At 38.7% G+C, this 18,667-nt stretch overlaps 1 protein-coding gene across 1 annotated transcript in view; it reads left to right on the forward strand.

The window, feature by feature from the left end:
* ttn.2 (titin, tandem duplicate 2) overlaps nucleotides 1-18,667 on the forward strand; it is a 160,670-nt gene that overhangs the window by 70,800 nt on the left and 71,203 nt on the right. Inside the window, exons 102-139 of the mRNA XM_073845071.1 lie at nucleotides 141-1,772; nucleotides 2,266-2,310; nucleotides 2,444-2,842; nucleotides 2,960-3,229; nucleotides 3,316-3,591; nucleotides 3,682-3,821; nucleotides 3,916-4,042; nucleotides 4,151-4,417; nucleotides 4,527-4,793; nucleotides 4,969-5,232; nucleotides 5,355-5,494; nucleotides 5,581-5,707; nucleotides 5,997-6,263; nucleotides 6,367-6,633; nucleotides 6,750-7,016; nucleotides 7,119-7,258; nucleotides 8,024-8,150; nucleotides 8,969-9,111; nucleotides 10,448-10,571; nucleotides 10,864-11,130; nucleotides 11,223-11,320; nucleotides 11,441-11,609; nucleotides 11,693-11,959; nucleotides 12,048-12,314; nucleotides 12,408-12,686; nucleotides 12,804-13,212; nucleotides 13,307-13,431; nucleotides 13,565-13,831; nucleotides 13,934-14,203; nucleotides 14,281-14,580; nucleotides 14,667-14,969; nucleotides 15,056-15,243; nucleotides 16,174-16,288; nucleotides 16,578-17,014; nucleotides 17,108-17,255; nucleotides 17,369-17,546; nucleotides 17,627-17,748; nucleotides 17,833-18,120. Coding sequence (XP_073701172.1) covers nucleotides 141-1,772; nucleotides 2,266-2,310; nucleotides 2,444-2,842; nucleotides 2,960-3,229; nucleotides 3,316-3,591; nucleotides 3,682-3,821; nucleotides 3,916-4,042; nucleotides 4,151-4,417; nucleotides 4,527-4,793; nucleotides 4,969-5,232; nucleotides 5,355-5,494; nucleotides 5,581-5,707; nucleotides 5,997-6,263; nucleotides 6,367-6,633; nucleotides 6,750-7,016; nucleotides 7,119-7,258; nucleotides 8,024-8,150; nucleotides 8,969-9,111; nucleotides 10,448-10,571; nucleotides 10,864-11,130; nucleotides 11,223-11,320; nucleotides 11,441-11,609; nucleotides 11,693-11,959; nucleotides 12,048-12,314; nucleotides 12,408-12,686; nucleotides 12,804-13,212; nucleotides 13,307-13,431; nucleotides 13,565-13,831; nucleotides 13,934-14,203; nucleotides 14,281-14,580; nucleotides 14,667-14,969; nucleotides 15,056-15,243; nucleotides 16,174-16,288; nucleotides 16,578-17,014; nucleotides 17,108-17,255; nucleotides 17,369-17,546; nucleotides 17,627-17,748; nucleotides 17,833-18,120 — 9,786 coding nt within the window. The remainder of the gene's footprint in view (nucleotides 1-140; nucleotides 1,773-2,265; nucleotides 2,311-2,443; nucleotides 2,843-2,959; nucleotides 3,230-3,315; nucleotides 3,592-3,681; nucleotides 3,822-3,915; nucleotides 4,043-4,150; nucleotides 4,418-4,526; nucleotides 4,794-4,968; nucleotides 5,233-5,354; nucleotides 5,495-5,580; nucleotides 5,708-5,996; nucleotides 6,264-6,366; nucleotides 6,634-6,749; nucleotides 7,017-7,118; nucleotides 7,259-8,023; nucleotides 8,151-8,968; nucleotides 9,112-10,447; nucleotides 10,572-10,863; nucleotides 11,131-11,222; nucleotides 11,321-11,440; nucleotides 11,610-11,692; nucleotides 11,960-12,047; nucleotides 12,315-12,407; nucleotides 12,687-12,803; nucleotides 13,213-13,306; nucleotides 13,432-13,564; nucleotides 13,832-13,933; nucleotides 14,204-14,280; nucleotides 14,581-14,666; nucleotides 14,970-15,055; nucleotides 15,244-16,173; nucleotides 16,289-16,577; nucleotides 17,015-17,107; nucleotides 17,256-17,368; nucleotides 17,547-17,626; nucleotides 17,749-17,832; nucleotides 18,121-18,667) is intronic.

The following is an 18,667-nucleotide window of genomic DNA, read 5'->3' on the forward strand; positions in this document are numbered from 1 at the left end:
CTTTAGTTTTTTGTCATGTTTTGTCACAGTTTATTGTACAGGCCAAAGTATGTCAGTGTGTTAAATGTTCTGTGTTTATGGTTGTTTTGTGTTGTTATGTACCGTTCACTTTATAATGGCATACATTTCCAAATCTAAAGGAAAAAAAGTTCTTAAATTGAAGCAAGAAGAGGGAAGATTTGAAATTCCCACCTTAAAGAGAGCTACAAGAGTATCCAAAGATAAAGATGAAGATCAGGATACGATAAAACTGAAGAAAGTGCTTAAACCACAAGAGGAGGAACATAAAGAAGCGCCAAAAGTGTATGCTGAGGCTCGCACTGAAGTTATGATAACTGAAAGTTATGAGGCAGAAATGCATTTTGAGACTTACGAAGTGGCCAAAAGAGTTGAGACAATTCAGCCAAAGGTAGAAATAAAGACGCCTGCTGAAACTGAGCAAGCACCACCTGAGATAAAACCAGAAACTGAACTAGAAGAAAAAGCAAAAAAGACACCAATTGGAAAGGTTCCAAAAAAGGACACACCGGAGGAGCCTGGCTTAGCACTGAAAAAGGTTAAAAAGTTACCAGTAGATACACAAGAACAAGAATCTGTCAAATTAAAGCCATTTGAGAAGCCTGTAAAACCACCAAGTGAAACCGAAAAAGACACCAAAAAAGATGAGAAAGGAAGAGAACCAACCACTTTTGACAGAAGTAGGGAACCAGTTACTTTTGAGAAAGGAGAACGACCTGAAAAGGATAAGAAGCCAAAAGAACCTGATGTCCTCCCAAAAAAAGAAGAGCCCTCCGTTCCTGACAAAAAGGTGCCAGATGAAGTTGCTGTTAAACCTGTAACCAAACCTCCCAAAGAGGAAGCACCTACAGAGCCTAAAGAGAGATTATTGAAAGGTAAAGGTAAAATTCCATCTAAAGAAGAGGAACCTGAGGTGGTTCAACTAAAACCAATTCCAAAGAAACCTTCAGCTGGATCACCAAAAGAAAAAGAGGTTCCAGAACCAAAAGAACGAAAACCAATTGAGTTGTCACCACTTAGGTCACCAAAAGATGAAATTAAAACAGAACCAAGTATTCCACCCAAAAAAGTTGACAAAAAAGAAACTCCAGTTAAAGGTAATGAGGCTGAGAAGATACCAACTATTGTACCAGTAGAAGACAAAAAGGCACCGCCTAAAAAGGTTACGCCGGTAAAGAAGGAGGTTACACCGAAGGAGGACGAGAAGAAGCCAATAGTCACCAAAAAGGATATTTTACCCAAAGAGCCTGAGGAGAAAGAAGGTGTAATTCTAAAACCAGTTGAGCGTGCAAAGAGTGGAGTAGAGCCTGAAAAGATTCCCTCGCCAAAAGTTGAGAAACCTAAACCAACTGAACAAGTCTCTGTGGAGAAGAAGCCCAGGGAGGATTTGGCAAAGATGCCTAAGAAAGTTTCACCCAAAGACTCAATTGAAGCTATTACTTTGAAAAAAGTACCTCAGAAGGTTTCACCTAAGGAGGAGAAACCTGAACAAAAGATCCCCGAAAAAGAGAAGATTCCAGTCATAAAGGAACTGTCTCCTGAAGCTGTAGAGTTAAGAAAAGTGTCAACGCAGTTTGAAGAAGAAGTTTTTGAAGAAGAGGTTGAGGCTGAATTTGAAGCTGAATATGAAGAAGACGAAGAAGCATGGGGTTGGGAGGTTGCTTCTCGAGAGAGTTATGGCTCAGAAGGCTCTGAAGACAGGTATTCGGAGGAAGGGGCACTTGAGACTCCTGGGATGCCAGGAGGTAGACGAGGTGAGAGGGTGGCTGTGAACTACACCAATGAATGCCTCATTTTCCGTGCTATGGAAACCAGCTCCCTATTGTTATTTATTTTCACCCCAGATAATCTCCATGTCTACATCCATGTCCATCCACATAAAACTGCTAAATCTTGTCTGCCTTCTTCTTCATCTTCTTCAGTCTTCATTGTGGCATGTGTGTTGTATTTTAATGTCTTTCATCTTGTTTGTTGTTTATTCGTGTGTCTTCATTGATCTACGATATATAACCACTGGTGGTAAGAATGGTCATTGCGTTGAGATCATAATTTGTCATCTAACTTCTCATTAATTGGCAGCATGATTCTACCATCTTCATGACCCTTCATTCCCATGTTTAATATTCCCCTTTGTCTTTAAGTATTTCTTCAGTACTGGATTGTAATTTAAACTTATTTATAATATTCATTTAAAATATAATTTTATATTTTTTATGAATTGGAAATAATTGATTTTTGTTTGTTCAGAGGGAAAGCCTAAAGAGGAACCTGGAAGAGGCAGAGGCTTAAAACGTATGTTCCTCAGACATTTTAAACTTTACTTTATACATTACTCATGACAGCTCAGCAACAAATGTATGTAAATCTGTATGTAATGTGCTTACCATAATTATCAGTTTCATTTAAACCTCCTTTTGCATTACAGCAAGACAGACTCCATCTCCTGGTGATGCTGGAAGGGGCAGAGGGCTGAAGCCTGGTGCTGGTGGGGACAAACCTCCAGGAGAATCACCATTTGGTGCCCAGCTCAAAGCCGTCCCCTTGAAGTTTGTGAAGGAGCTCAAAGATATTGTGTTGCAGGAGGCTGAGTCCATTGGCTCCTCTGCTGTATTTGAGTGCCAGGTCTCTCCATCAACTGCTATCACCACCTGGATGAAAGATGGAAGCAATCTAAGGGAGAGTCCAAAGCACAAATTCACTTCTGATGGCAAAGACCGCAAACTGGCTATCATTGATGTACAGCTTTCAGACACTGGAGAGTACACATGTGTTGCAAAGCTTGGCAACAAGGAGAAGACCTCAATGGCTAAACTTATTGTTGAAGGTAGTGTAATGATTATGAGTAAACACTGTGAATATATGAGCTTAGTCTTATTCAAATATATATTAAAAAAATACTACCCAATGAATTAAGTTTTTTTTTTTTTTTTCGTATTAATAGAGTTACCAGTGAAGTTCACAAAGAATCTGGAGGAGGAAATGTCTGTGATCAAGGGACAGCCAATGTACCTAACCTGCGAGTTGAGCAAAGACAGGGATGTTGTCTGGAAGAAAGACGGAAAAGAGCTCAAGCAAATTGCTGGCAAGATTCAAATCAATGTTATTGGATTGCAGCGCACTGTGACAATCCAAGACGCAAATGACAATGATGCCGGTGTTTACACTTGCGAGTGCGAAGACATCAAGACACAAGCCAATGTTAAAATCATTGGTATGCATATGGAAATCTTTAAAGTTATTTATATTATTTTTTAGCAGTTCTGTACCAAAACATAACTTAACGAAATATCTTTGCAGAAATCATCAGAGATTGGCTAACAAAACCTTTGAGGGACCAGCATGTGAAACCAAAGGCTACTGCCACATTCAAGTGCGAACTGTACAAGGATACTCCTAACTGGAAGTGGTTCAAAGGAGATGAAGAAATTCCTACTGCCCCTACAGATAAGATTGAGGTGAAAAAGGATGGAAAAGATCTCACGCTTACAATCAAGAATGCTCAACCTGGTGATGTCGGAGAATATGCCATAGAAGTTGAGGGCCGCAGATATACAGCAAAACTCACTCTTGGAGGTATGTTAGGCAGTCTAATTATTTATTACCTTAATGCCAAAGGTTGTTTTTGTGTTCCCTAAATACGTTTTATGTCTTTTATAAACATAGAGCGTGAAGCTGAGATCTTGAAGCCTCTTGCTAGTGTGGAGGTGGTTGAGAAAACCGAGGCCAACTTTGAAACTGAAATTTCAGAGGATGATGTGCCTGGAGAATGGAAACTGAGAGGGCAGGTTCTGACAAGATCACCGGTAAGATTGTATATCCTTGAAAAAAAAAACAAAAAAAAAGTATATAGGCTATTTTACCTGAGTAATTGTACGGGTTTTTTTTTTTTGTCTCTAGACATGTGATATCAGAGCTGAAGGAAATAAAAGATTCCTTACGTTGAAAAACGTTCAACTTGACCAGGCTGGAGAAGTCTCTTACCAAGCTTTGAATGCCATCACTACTGCAATGTTAACAGTCAAAGGTATGGTTCTGATGAGGACAAAATGCATGTTACAACAAGAAATGCTGTATTTATAAGCTAAAGAGGGTGAAATAACTATCTTGTGATAACTGTTATTCACGCCAATAGAAATTGAAATGGACTTCACAGTCCCATTAAAGGATGTTACTGTGCATGAAAAGAAACAGGCAAAGTTTGAGTGCACAATCACAAAAGATGTGCCTAAAGTCATGTGGTTGAGAGGATCTGATATTATTACACCAGACCAAAAATATGATATCATTGATGATGGAAAGAAACACATGTTGGTCATAAACCACTGTGAATTTGAGGATGAGGGAGAATATGCTATTGAGGTGTTGGGGAAAACATCAACAGCCAAACTGACAGTTGAGGGTAAGTTGTCATTCAAGCTGTTTCAGTCTTCTTGGGGTCCTCTAAAAATGTGTTTTGTTCATAAAATCACCAAGCTAAAATGGTTTTGCAATGGACTAACACATTATAGGTATGCGGTTGAAATTCATCTCCCCGATATCGGATCAAACTGCTAAGGAAGGTAAAACAGCTCGGTTTGAGCTTGAATTGTCCCATGACAATGTACCGGTGACATGGTACAAAAATGAAACCAAACTGCATCCGAGCAGAACTATACTTACGCATGTTGATGGAAAGAAACATATATTAGAAATCAAGAATGTGACTCTAGATGATACTTGCCAAATAAAAGCAGAGGCTAAAGGAATATCAACATCAGCAAACCTGACGGTGCTAGGTAACTTTTATTTTCTTAATTATGATTATTATTATTTTGATGTTGGCGATGGTGGTGGTAAGATAAGTGGTCCTGTAATCTTAGTAAACATCAGTTTGTTGGTATACAAGCTGTTTTATCGCACAAATAGTACATTATAGGTTCTCTAAACCTATTTTTTTCCTTTTTAATATAGAGGGAGATGCCTACTTCACAGTTAAACTGCAAGATTACACTGCAGTTGAGAAAGACGAGGTCAATCTTGACTGCGAGCTCAGCAAAGATGTTCCTGTGAAGTGGTTCCACAATGAGACTGAAATTAAAGCCTCCAAAATGGTTACCATGAAAGTTGATGGCAAACGAAGAATCCTGAACATCAAGAAAATTGAGGACAAAGACAAAGGTTTATATGTTTGTGACTGTGGAACAGACAAGACTTCAGCCACCATGAACATTGAAGGTGAGTGATCAAGGTTATGTCCATGGAATCTAAATGCATTTTTTTTGGAATCTTTCAGCGGTTACAGGTGTTTCTTGTTTTAAATAACATCCCCCCCCCCCCCCATTTTTAATTAATTTCAGCTCGTGACATCAAAGTGGTGCGACCCATGTATGGTGTTGAGCTGTTCGATGGTGAGACTGCTCGTTTTGAGGTGGAAATTTCTGAGGATGATGTCCATGGCCAGTGGAAGCTGCAAGGAGAAGTCCTCTCCCCATCACCTGTAAGTCTACTACAACCATTTGAAATGGTGACAAATGTAACATTTGTATAAATGACATAACTATATTTTTGTCTTTGTGGCAACAGGATGTTGAAATGATTGAGGATGGTGCTAAGCACATCTTAACTTTGTACAACTGCAAAGTGGCCCAGTCTGGAGAGGTTACATTCCAGGGTGCCAATGCAAAATGTTCTGCCAATCTAAAAGTGAAAGGTACTTTATGCCTAAATTTTATGCAGCCACTGCTTGATTCTAGATAAGTGATTGTTATATATTGTTTTCTATTGATTTCTTCATTTTTTGGAACTTACTAGATCATTAACCATTTGTGGGTTCTTGCAAATTATAATTATTTTATTTATTTAGATCTTGGATATTTTTTAAATCAATGCACAGAGTGCAGTTTGAGAGCATTTTTTCCAGATTATTGGATATTTTTTGTTATGTGAGTGTGGGTTTTTGATGTATTAATTAAAGCGATGTTCTTTATGTATTTGTGCAGAGCTTCCTATTACATTTGTAACACCTCTGGCCGATGTGCATGTATATGAGAAGGATGAGGCAAGGTTTGAGTGTGAGATCTCAAGACCACCAAAGAGCTTCCGTTGGTTGAAAGGATCTCAGGAGATTACAACTGATGATAAATTTGAGGTACTTCAGGAGGGCAATAGACACATTCTGGTGGTCAAATCTGCTGCCTATGAGGATGAGGCTAAGTATATGTTTGAGGCGGAGGACAAGAGAACATCTGCCAAACTTGTTATCCAGGGTAAGAGGGATAAAATTAACATTATTTTAAAAATAATTTTATTTTGTAAACTTTTATATACAACTGCTGCCAGACTGAGTCACGTGTTTGCATATTTCCCCAGGCATCCGTCTTGAGTTTGTCAGACCCATTAAAGATGTCACCGTTAAAGAGCGTGAGACTGCAGAATTCAAAATTGAGCTCTCTCATGAAAAGGTTCAAGTCATATGGTACAAGAATGACGTGCGTTTGCATCCAAGCAAAGTGGTGCACATGTCCGAGGATGGCAAGATCCATACTCTGTCCTTTAAAGAGGTTTCTATTGATGACACTTCTCTAATTAAAGTTGAAGCCCTTGGTAAAACCTGTGAGGCAATGCTCACTGTACTTGGTAGGTGTTCAAATATTTTGTAGACGCTCTTGAAGTATCATACAGATAAATATTGATTAGTGAATTGTACTGATAAATATTGAGTTAAACTTAAATTCCTCTTTGTATATCAACAGAGGGAGAACCTTACTTTACTACCAAGTTGCAGGACTACACTGCAGTTGAGAAGGATGAGGTTGTCCTGATGTGCGAAGTGAGCAAATCAGCTGCTCAGGTGAAATGGTTCAAAGACGGCAATGAGATTACTCCCTCTAAGAACGTCCTCATCAAGGCTGATGGAAAGAAACGTATCCTGACAGTAAAGAAGGCAGAGAAGGGCAACATTGGTGATTATGTGTGCGACTGTGGCTCTGACAAAACAGCAGCTAAGCTCAACATTGAAGGTGTGTATCTTTTTATGTATTTTATGTATGTTTTATTATTCCAAATTGATAAAATTACTATGAACTCATATAACTTTGCCTCTCCACTCCTGTTCTTTCCAGAACGTGATATCAAGGTTGTCCGTCCACTGTACAGTGTGGAGGTCACAGAGACTGAGACTGCTCGCTTTGAGACAGAAATCTCTGAGGAGGATGTTCATGGTCACTGGAAACTCAAAGGAGAGGCCCTGCACCAGTCACCGGTAATTTACGAACTTATAACTTACAGATTTTGAACATTGTAATGTTTATCAAATTTGAAAATTCAAAATTGTTTTAAATTAATTGTTTACACAATAAATGGTAATTCTGTCATCATGTGCTCACCTTTATGTCATTCTAAACTCTTATGTGAACCTGGACCACAAAACCAGTCATAAAGGTCTGAAAAAAGCTGAAGAAATATGCTTTCCATTGATGTATGGTTTGTTCGGATAGGACAATATTCGGCCAAGATACGACTACTTAAAAATCTGAAATCTGAGCGTGCAAAAAAATCTAAATATTGAGAAAATGTCTAAATGAAGTTCTTACCAATGCATATTACTAATCAAATATTAAGTTTTAATATATTTACAGAAGGGAATTTACAAAATATCTTCATGGAACATGATCTTTATTTAATATCCTAATATTTTTGGCATAACAGAAAAATCTATCATTTTGACCCATATAACATATTGTTGGCTGTGCTACTTATGACTGATTTTGTGGTCCAGGGTCACATATGACATAAAAGAGAGATTTTGGATTAAAAAAAAAAAACACACACAAAAATTATTATTGACTTAGGAATTGACAAAAGTCATTTGTGGCTTAGAACAAGAGGTTAAACTTAGGGTGAACTGTTCATTTAAGAGCTTACTATTGTGTTAAATTGTGCAGTTTATTCAGAATTACTGTGAGTTGTTCTCTATGCTGAAATGTTCTTATATTTTCATGACATATTTTTAATTTCATTTTTTTAGGACTGTGAAATTAAGGAGGAAGGCACCAAGCACATGCTTATCCTTTACAATGTTCGCATGGATATGGCTGGTAGTGTGGACTTCAGTGCTGCTAATGCCAAATCAAGGGCTCAGCTGAGAGTTAAAGGTAAGAATGATGAATATGACGTATCTTGCATATTTTGGATAAGCTAGAGAAATCTATGTTGGACATACCAGAAACAATTAGTATTGAGTAACAAAGGGCGGATGACATGAGTTGCTTTGAAACACAGTATGTGAACGGAAGGCAGTTAGATTAGTCAGTCACTGCAGTTTATGATACGCTCGTAAATTATTATGACAGATGCTATGTAGTGATAACAGGGTGTGAAAAGTATTTATTATGGCAGGGATTAATGTGTTAGAGATACATTTGGCAGCCAATCCAATTTTTTGATTTAGCTTTTTAAATTTGCAGCATTAGAAACAAGCAGAGACACTGTTATGACATGCAACCCTCAACCATGATGTGGGATTTTTGCTTTTTTTCATTTTATAAATTAAGTAGACTAACACTTAACATTCTGCTTTTCCTGGAAAATTCCAGCAGGTTGATTGACAGTAACAGATTTCCTAGCAGGGTGTCATTACAGGGTGGGTTTGTGGCCAATCAGATGTTGTGGTTATTTTAGAAGCTGCATGCCATAAGTAGAGAGTCTCTGTCAGTGATTGGCAGAGGCTTAACAGACCTACCTCCAGATTTTTTTCTGACCATATACATCTTAAGGAAACTCAATATGCAAATGAAGTAGGCCCCCAACGCAAGTCCCTGTCCTGCTGAATCCCACTTGTCCTGGAGGCTTACAAGCTCCAGAGCAGTGGCCTGTTGTCAGGGGAAAGCGCTATGTGGATTTGTAGTTAAAGGATTACCGGTGTCTCTTGGAACTTGGAGGTGACTAACAATGTCTTCTCCTGAATCCAAAGCACGAGTGATAGGCCTCTTGAGGCCTCTCAAGGATGTAACAGTGACAGCGGGAGAGACAGCAACCTTTGACTGCGAACTGTCTTATGAGGGCATACCTGTGGAATGGTTCCTAGGGGGTACAAAGCTGGAACCAAGTGACAGAGTAAGTATGCATGCATGCTTGTTTAAATTCAAATTTCATTTGTGGTTTCTGGAAAATATCTGAAGAGTTAACTGTTGGTGTCACTATTTTGTATACACTAATTGAATCATTGATCAATCTGGATGATCAATCTGACAATTTCACTGATACACTGCTAGTGGGATAACATTACAGGAAGATCAGTTGCTTTTTTAACATCTAGGATTACACATGCTTGGAATATTTAACAACTTCAAAACAACTATTTAGCTTTTTTCTACATGCTCTTTACATCTGTCAGTTAAATGCTTTCCTCATATAAGGACCTGGGGGATCAGGATACCAGTTGAGCATTTGATCCGGGTTTTGAGATAACACACAGGGCTATTCTGCTCTGCAAGCGTTCCTCTGGTTATTTTTAACTGCTTCAAAACTCTATGTGCAGTGGCAGGTGGCAAGAGGCCTTTTGAGAGGCCTAGGCCTAGCTTGTATATACACGTAGAAATATGTTTTTATTTATGCGTTTTGTTAGAAGCATTCAAATGTGTTTGCCATGTTATTTGGATTCTATGTATTTTACATGATACTTTCATTAAACTGAGTGTTGTGTAGCAAATGGGCTTGACAAACATTTTGGTGACAACAGCTGTTCAAGATCTGTTTGTATTCCTGATATGTGTTGTATGGGAACTTGATTCTTCCAACAGAGATTACAAACAAGTTAAATTAATCTAATGAACTCTAATTCTAACAGTTTTGATTATGTTTGAACAGATAGGGTTTTAATTTTTCATCTTTTTTTCTTGCTTTTGCATCGTATTCAGGAAAGCGTTCAAAGTTTTGTTACAGATATATATGGATTTCATATTGATGTGTTATTATTATTATTATATAAAGACAAATGTTGTTTAACAGCATGAAAATTCTAATATATATGTAAAACATTTTGGAAATGGTATTGAAAAATTATAAGAAAAATAGTCAGTTGCTTGAATGACTAGTTGTTTTATAACTAGTGATGTTAATTTGTAATTTTTTTGTTCATTCTCATTTTTATTAATAGTTTAAGGAAGATGTTTCTTGTAAACACATCATATGCACGAGTTTTTAATTGGTTTATACATCTCGTCTTATTTAACCTTAGCTTAACTTTATTTGAAGTTACACAAGCCAAATGTGAGAGAGTCTAAAATGGCTTCCAGGGCACATAGTTGGGGCAGTAGAAGCAGAGGTGTGAAAATGAGAACATTTCCTAGTGCTCAGCTGCTGATGTATATTGCAGAGGGGCAGTAAATAGCCTCCCCCACCCTTGACAAGGCAAGGGTGCTTGATTTATCAATTGGTTTGATTTGCACAGGTGGTGACCCGGGCAGAAGGCAGATCTCACACGCTGACCCTTAGGGATGTGAAGCTGACAGAGGCAGGAGAAGTCAAACTCACTGCAAAGGACTTTGTGACACAGGCTCAACTCATTGTAAACGGTGGGTGCCATTTGTTCACAAATGCAGATTTGATTGCACCTTCTTGCTAATGAGCATCCCTCATAAAATTAACCAGCCTAAAAGGTGTTGACAATGAGGTGATAATATCAACCATTCTAGTGTTGTAATGGTAATTGTCAGCGCTTTTATTGGAGCACAGGTGATTGTCACAAACATTAAAAAAATGTAAATGTCTGTTTAAAAGAAAAAATATATCATTAGTCTGTCTTAAAATATTAGCATTGGAAATTATAATTCTATTGTTAAAAAGTGAATTGCATTTGCTGCACAGAACCTCCAGCTGAATTCACCAAACCTCTGGAGGACCAGACTGTAGAAGAGGAAGCCACCGCTGAACTAGAGTGTGAAGTCTCCAAAGAGAAAGCAGAGGTCAGGTGGTTTAGAGATGGACAAGAAATTCGCAAAACCAAGAAGTATGACATGGTTGCTGATGGCCGTACAAGAAAACTTATTATCCATGACTGCACACTTGATGACTCAAGGACATATACCTGTGATGCTGGACAGTTCAAGACATCAGCCTTCTTAAATGTTGAACGTAAGTCAATCAGAATGAAATGGCAAAATAATTTAAATTGTGCTTGTAATGAAAAAATAAAACACTGAAAATGGTTGCCTTTTGATCTTTAGCTCCACATGTTGAGTTCTCAAAGCCGCTCCATGATGTTGAGGTCAAAGAGAAGGAATCTGCCAGATTTGAATGTGAAGTGTCTCGTGAAAGTGCAAAGGTTTGCTTTTTAAATTGACATTCAATATAATTCATAAGTTAGATGTTAGATATTTTGTACAATTGTTTTACTTTATGAAGAGTTCATTCGTCAATATATTCTATTGTTCCTTTTAAATAGGTTCGCTGGTTCAAAGATGGCAATGAAATCAGAAAAGGCAAAAAATATGAGATAATTTCTGAAGGAGTAAAACGTATTCTCATCATAAGCAAGTCTGTCTTTGATGACGAAGCAGAATATGAATGTGATGCCAGGACTTCCAAAACATCTGGAATGCTGACTGTCATTGGTAAATTACTTAGTTCATTTTTAGTCTAAACAGGCTTCTGCTTTGATCAGTACACTGATTTGCATGATTTTTTTTTTCCACAGAGGAGGAGGCTAGATTCACAAAGAACTTGGCTAATGTTGAAGGCACTGAAACCGACAGTGTTAAACTGATTTGTGAAGTCTCTAAGCCCGATGCAGAGGTTACATGGTACAAGGGTGACCAAGAGTTGCCTGAAGTTGGTAGATATGAGCATATTGCAGATGGCAAAAAGAGAATCCTTATTATTAAGGGCCTTCGTATGGATGATGCTGGAGAGTACCACTGCAAACTGCCCACCTCACAAACCACAGGGAACCTGAGGATTAATGGTGAGACCGTCTTGTCCTTGAAAATTTACTTCATACCTTATACTCTGTACCTTGTTTATATAAACTTGCTTTATTTTTTCCACTTTAGAACTTGCCGCTGAGTTCATTGCAAGGCCTCAAAACCAGGAGGTGGTTGAAGGTGAAAAGGCACAATTTGTGTGCTCTGTCTCCAAAGACACATATGAAGTGAAATGGCTCAAAGGAGATACGGAACTTCAATCAGATAACAAATATGAAATTATTTCTGAAGGCAAAAAGAGAGTTCTTGTTATCAAAAATTGTGAACTCAAGGATGAGGGAGGCTTTGTAGTCCTCATTGGAACCACAAGAGCCTCTGCTGATTTGACTGTGCTTGGTATGTATAGTATATTGCTGTGAAATTTTTTTTTTGAGAAACTGTTATGTAAATTTGAAAATTTTGATGTTTTGCTTATGATTTTTTTTACAGAAAAGCTTAGGATTATCACTCCTCTCAGAGACATAAAGGCAAATGAAGGACAAGAGACTGTCCTCAATTGTGAAGTTAACACTGAGGGGGCCAAAGCCAAATGGCTGAAGAATAATGAGACTTTATTTGAAAGCAGCAAGTTCATCATGGTCCAGAAGGACAATGTATTCTCTCTGAGGATCAAAGACACTCAAAAATCAGACGAAGCCAACTACACCATTACACTGGCCAACCAGCGTGGTGAACAAGCAAAGAGCTCTGCCAACATTACTGTGCAAGGTATGACACTGATAAACCTTATTTTTACAGCAAGAAAATAACTTCACAAGATATAAATATAAATTTTAACACAATGAATTTAAGACTTAGACTTATCATACATCTTAATTTCTACAGAGGAAGATCTTAGAATCCTTGTTCCTCCTGAGGATGTTGACACACAGGAGAAAAAGACCATCAGCTTCACATGCAAGGTGAACAGACCAAATGTAACAGTACAATGGATAAAGGCTGGTCAGGAAATCACTCTCAGCAAGAGAATTCTGTATCGTGTGGACAAGGACAAGCACACTTTGACCATTAAAGACTGCAGCCTTGCAGACGAGGGTGAATACAGTGTAGTTGCTGGTGCTGATAAGGCCACAGCAGAACTGATCATCAGTGAGGCACCCGCTGACTTCACCGCTCAGCTCAGTGACCAAACCATCACTGAATTTGAGGATGCTGAGTTTGTATGTGAACTTTCCAAAGAGAAGGCTGAAATTAAATGGTACAGAGATGGCAGAGAGATCAGAGAAGGACCTAGGTAAGATAGTTCTACTGTTATTCTTAAGGGCATATGTCAAGGGTTTTTGTTGGTTTTGAAGATATTTAATATGCATTTTATGTTTAATTTTAAGATACCAGTTTGAGAGAGATGGCAAAACATGCAGACTGCGTATTAAAGAGTGCAGACCAGATGACGAGTGTGAATATGCCTGTGGAGTGGATGACAAGAGAACCAGAGCCCGCCTCTTTGTTGAGGGTAAGTTTGTTTCAGTGTCCATCAAAAACCTGGAGTAATTAGTAAATTTTAAGAAATGTAATCTCCAGGCTTAGAAAAGTAATGGAAGTTAATAGAAACTTAATTGGTCGTTATGGCTTTTTCACCTCTTTAGAGATCCCTGTGGAGATTGTCAGACCACCCACAGACGTGTTTGAGCCCCCAGGCTCAGATGTTGTGTATGAAGTTGAGCTCAACAAAGACAGAGTTGAGGTCAAATGGCTGAGGAACAACATGACCATTGTTCAAGGTGATAAGTACCAGATGATGAGCGAGGGTAAGATTCACAGGCTTCAAGTGTGTGAAATCAGGCCACGTGATCAAGGCGAGTACAGAGTCATTGCCAAGGACAAAGATGCCAGAGCCAAGCTTGAGCTTGCTGGTAAGATAGATTTTACATATGTATAATGAAAAAATAAAATGTTTTAAACTCAAAACACAATCAAATGTAATATATTTGCAATGCCTTGATGTTTTCCCACAGCTGTGCCAACAATTAAAACCCTGGATCAAGAGCTGGTTACAGATGCTGGAAAGCCATTTGCTATGGCAGTTCCTTACAATGCTTACCCACAAGCTGAGGCTGAGTGGTTCTACGATGACATCAGTCTTCCAAAAGACAATGTTAACACTTCTGTCGACAGGACAGAATATAGACTAAAAGACCCTAAGAAGTCAGAGGAAGGCCGGTATAAAATCGTCATCCAGAACAAACATGGAAAAGGAGAGGCTTTTATAAACCTAAAAGTTATTGGTGAGTTATATTCATAGTATATCATTAAAACAATCCTAGGATTGCATTGTTGGTTACAAATGTTGCTTCTTTCACAGATGTTCCTGGGCCTGTGAAGAACCTTCAGGTGGTTGACACTGCTGATGGTGAGGTCAGCATTGCATGGGAAGAGCCAGAGAGTGACGGTGGCAGCAAGATCTTGGCTTACGTGGTTGAGAGACGTGATATCAAACGTAAGACCTGGACTCTGGCCACTGACTGTGCCGATAGCACAGAGTACTGTGTAACTGGCTTGCAGAGAGACTCCAAGTACCTCTTCCGTGTCTGCGCACGCAACCGCGTCGGAAGTGGACCCAATGTTGAGACTGACAAAGCTGTTCAAGCTAAGAATAAGTTTGGTAAGTTAAGAAAATCTGAAAGTCAAGTTTTTGGACACACTAGCCAGTGATTCTAATTGTGATTTTAAATTTTAATTCGACTCCAGATGTTCCTGATGCACCACAGAATGTTATTGTTGGAAATGTCAACAAATTTGGTGCCACAGTCTCCTGGGAACCACCACTGTTCGATGGTGGATCTGAGATCACATCGTACATTATTGAACTTCGTGATAGAACGTCTGTGAGCTGGTCTCCAGTCATGGTGACCAAACCACACGAACGCTCAGCTATCATTAATGATGTTATTGAGAACAAAGAATACATCTTCCGTGTTAAGGCTGAGAACAAGGCTGGAATTGGCAAACCAAGTGCTGCCACTAACCCAGTGAAGATCATGGACCCCATTGGTTTGTAAAATCCCATATATCATTAATTTTAGCATACATGAAATCATTCATACCTAATAAATGTATCCCACTGTTTTGATTCACAGAGAGGCCAAGCCCTCCACTGAATTTGACACACTCGGAGCAGACAAAGGACTCCTGTCTGTTGACATGGGAGACTCCCTTAAAAAATGGAGGCACACCAATCACTGGCTATATCATTGAGAGATGTGAAGAAGGCACAGACAAGTGGCTCAGATGCAATGCCAGGCTTTGCCCAGACCTGCTCTACAGGGTAATCTTTGCCAAAGACTGTATATATATATATATTAGGGGTGGGCATAGATTAATTTTTTTAATCTAGATTAATCTAGATTAAATTTTGGAATTAATCTAGATTAATCTAGATTAAAATGGCTAATTTGAATTCTGCTGAAGGCATTCAGAATATGTGTGCTACCCAAATAATGACTAAACATGTTACACCGTACTTTTATTTTGACAGTTTGCCGTGAAGTTTCTGTGTATACAGTATGACATGATGCTAGTTTTCTCAAATGAAACGGTATAAGTGACACTCACAGCAGTTTTGGAGATTGAGTTTATCTGTTCATGTGAGATGCAAATGCCAAAAATTACCGGGAGCGTCACGTGTGTTTCAGTATGCGTGTAGTAAAAGCGCGTCTCCACCATTCATAGTATGAATTTCATACATACAGCTAGGCAAACGGAACATACCGGATTCATATTAAAACGGTCTTTTTGCATTTCAGTTTTCACAGACACTAGTCCATATCGCGATTTGAATTAAGTGACAGACCAACATTTGATTTATGAATCCAAAAAACGACGAATTTACGTGGCATTTCGCGCTATAGTAGATTCGGTTTTTATGAATGGAGGACAACGTGATCCCGTCTGTGTTTTGGCGGAGGAGACATAAACGCGCGAACATATTCTATAGTCTTTGGTATACATCCGCGTTAAACTATCAAGGTGAAAGTCATCATAGCTTGCGTAGTTTAGACCCAGCTCCCAACCCAATTTTGAGAATAGATTAACGGCGATATTTTTTTTTATCGCCCGATAAAAGTCTCACGTTAACGCAGCACGTTAACGCCGATAACGGCCCACCACTAATATATATATATATATGAACTAACTTTCCTGTTATTGTGTGTATTAGTATTGTTATGTAATGCTTATGTTGACATGCATTTCACAGATTTCAGGCCTGAAATTTGGAGCAAAATACAGCTATAGAGTACTTGCTGAGAATGCGGCTGGCCAATCTGACCCCTCAAATATTATTGGGCCTGTGTTGGCAGATGACCCACACTGTAAGTGATTTCCATACAACTGCACCCCACATAATCTTTGAAATATTACTGCACAAGTGCATATCTAGTATGTGATTCAACATAGTTTTATCTTCAATAATTTTCACCCAGTTGGTTTGATGAGGTCTGAGGAACATATTAGGATATTGTAAACAATAAGCTAAATTTGCAAATATTATTGGGCCTGTGTTGGCATACATAAGTGATTTCCATACAACTGCACCCCACATAATCTTTGATCTGAATCTTCGCAAATTGTTTAACACATGATGTGCTTCTCTTGACACAGTTGCACCTACATTGGACCTGAGTGGTTTTAAGGATGGTCTGGAGGTTATTGTTCCTAATCCTCTTGCAATCCGTGTCCCTATCACTGGGTACCCAGTGCCCACAGCAAAGTGGACCTTCGGTGAAAATGTACTTACGGCTGGTGACCGCGTATCCATGGTTACAAAGTCAACTTTCACAGAGCTCATTGTAACTCCAAGTGTGCGCCCTGACAAAGGCACATACTCCTTGACGCTGGAAAATGATGTGACCAGTGTCTCAGGAGAGATTGAAGTTAATGTCATTGCATCCCCAAGCGCACCCAAAGACTTAAAGGTTGCAGAAGTGACCAGAAGGCATGTTCACTTGATGTGGGAGGCACCTGATCATGATGGAGGCAGTCCAATCACTGGCTACCAGGTTGAGAAGCGTGAGGTTTCCAGGAAGACCTGGGTGAAGGTATAAACATTGCTAGTATCTTTGAACATTTGTTTCTTTGAACGGTTCTTTGAAACTACAGTGATCACTTATCTTGTGTTCATGTGATTTTAGGTGATGGCAGGTTTGCAAGACCAGGAATACACAGTCACAGATGTTGTTGAGGGCAAGGAGTACTTGTTCAGAGTTATTGCCTGCAACAAATGTGGCCCTGGAGAGCCTGCCTACATTGATGATCCAGTGAACGTGTCTTCACCTGCAAGTGCGTATCAATGCTAATGAAAGATTAGTCAGTGTTAATTGGTCACAATATCAAAAGTATGAAATACCCCATAATACTGAAATAACGCATTGTGTGTTTGTGTGTTTTTACAGCTATACCAGACCCACCAGAAAATCTTAAATGGAGAGACAAGTCTGCTAGCAAGATCTTCTTGTCATGGGAGCCTCCCAAGTGGGATGGTGGAACTGCAATTAAAGGTTACATAGTTGACAAATGTCAACGTGGCACTGACAAGTGGGAGCCATGTGGAGACCCAATTCCTGATCTTAAGTAAGTGATAATTTTCAAATGAATTACGCAAATTAACTTTTGCATGTATGCAACTCAAACTAAATTAATTTTACAAACAGGTTTGAAGTGACCGGTCTCATTGAAGGACAGTGGTATGCTTATCGCGTGAGAGCTTTGAACAAACTGGGTGCCGGCAAGCCTTGCAAGGCAACAGATGAGATCTTGGCCGTTGATCCTAAAGGTGCTTTATTAAATTAGGATTTCACATTCAGAGACATTATGAGTTGAGGTTAATGTCTATTTGTTTTACTTACCACTTTCACAGAGCCTCCAGAGATTCAGCTGGATGCAAAACTGCTGGCCGGCCTCACCGCTAAGGCAGGCACAAAGATTGAACTTCCTGCTGACATCACAGGCAAACCAGAGCCTAAAGTGAAATGGACCAAGGCTGACCTAGTCCTGAAGCCAGATGATAGAATCACAATTGATACTAAGCCTGGCCACTCAACTGTGACCATTGCTAAGACCAAGAGAGATGACACTGCTACATACATCATTGAAGCAGTCAACAGCAGTGGCCGTGCAACTGCAACAGTTGATGTTAACATTCTAGGTTGTGTGACAGACTTATATATTTATATCTAAATATATATAAAATGTTGTATATATCTATTCACTTGGTTTATGAAAAAACTAAATTTGACATTTGTGACCCTGGACCACAAAACCAGTCATAATGGTCAATTCTTTGAAATTGAGATTTACACATAATCTGAAAGCTTTGATAGGATAGGACAATATTTAACCGAGATACAACTATTTGAAAATCTGGAATCTGTGGGTGCAAAAAAAAAATAAAAAAAAAAAATATTGAGAAAATCGCTTTTAAAGTTGTCCAAATGAACTTCTTAGAAATACATATTACTAATTAAAAATTAAGTTTTGATATATTTACAGTAGGATTTTTGGCATAAAAGAAAAATCGATAATTTTGACCCATACAATATATTGTTGGCTATGGCTACAAATATACCTGTGCTACTCACAACTGGTTTTGTGGTCCAGGATCACATTTAGGATTGACATTAATAAAAAAAATTTGACATTTTTTATATGCAGATGATAGTAGATGTTAGTATTCAGATGATACTAATTTTCAA

This window comes from Garra rufa, chromosome 8 (genome assembly GCF_049309525.1).
Source record: "Garra rufa chromosome 8, GarRuf1.0, whole genome shotgun sequence".
Lineage (NCBI taxonomy): Eukaryota > Metazoa > Chordata > Actinopteri > Cypriniformes > Cyprinidae > Garra > Garra rufa.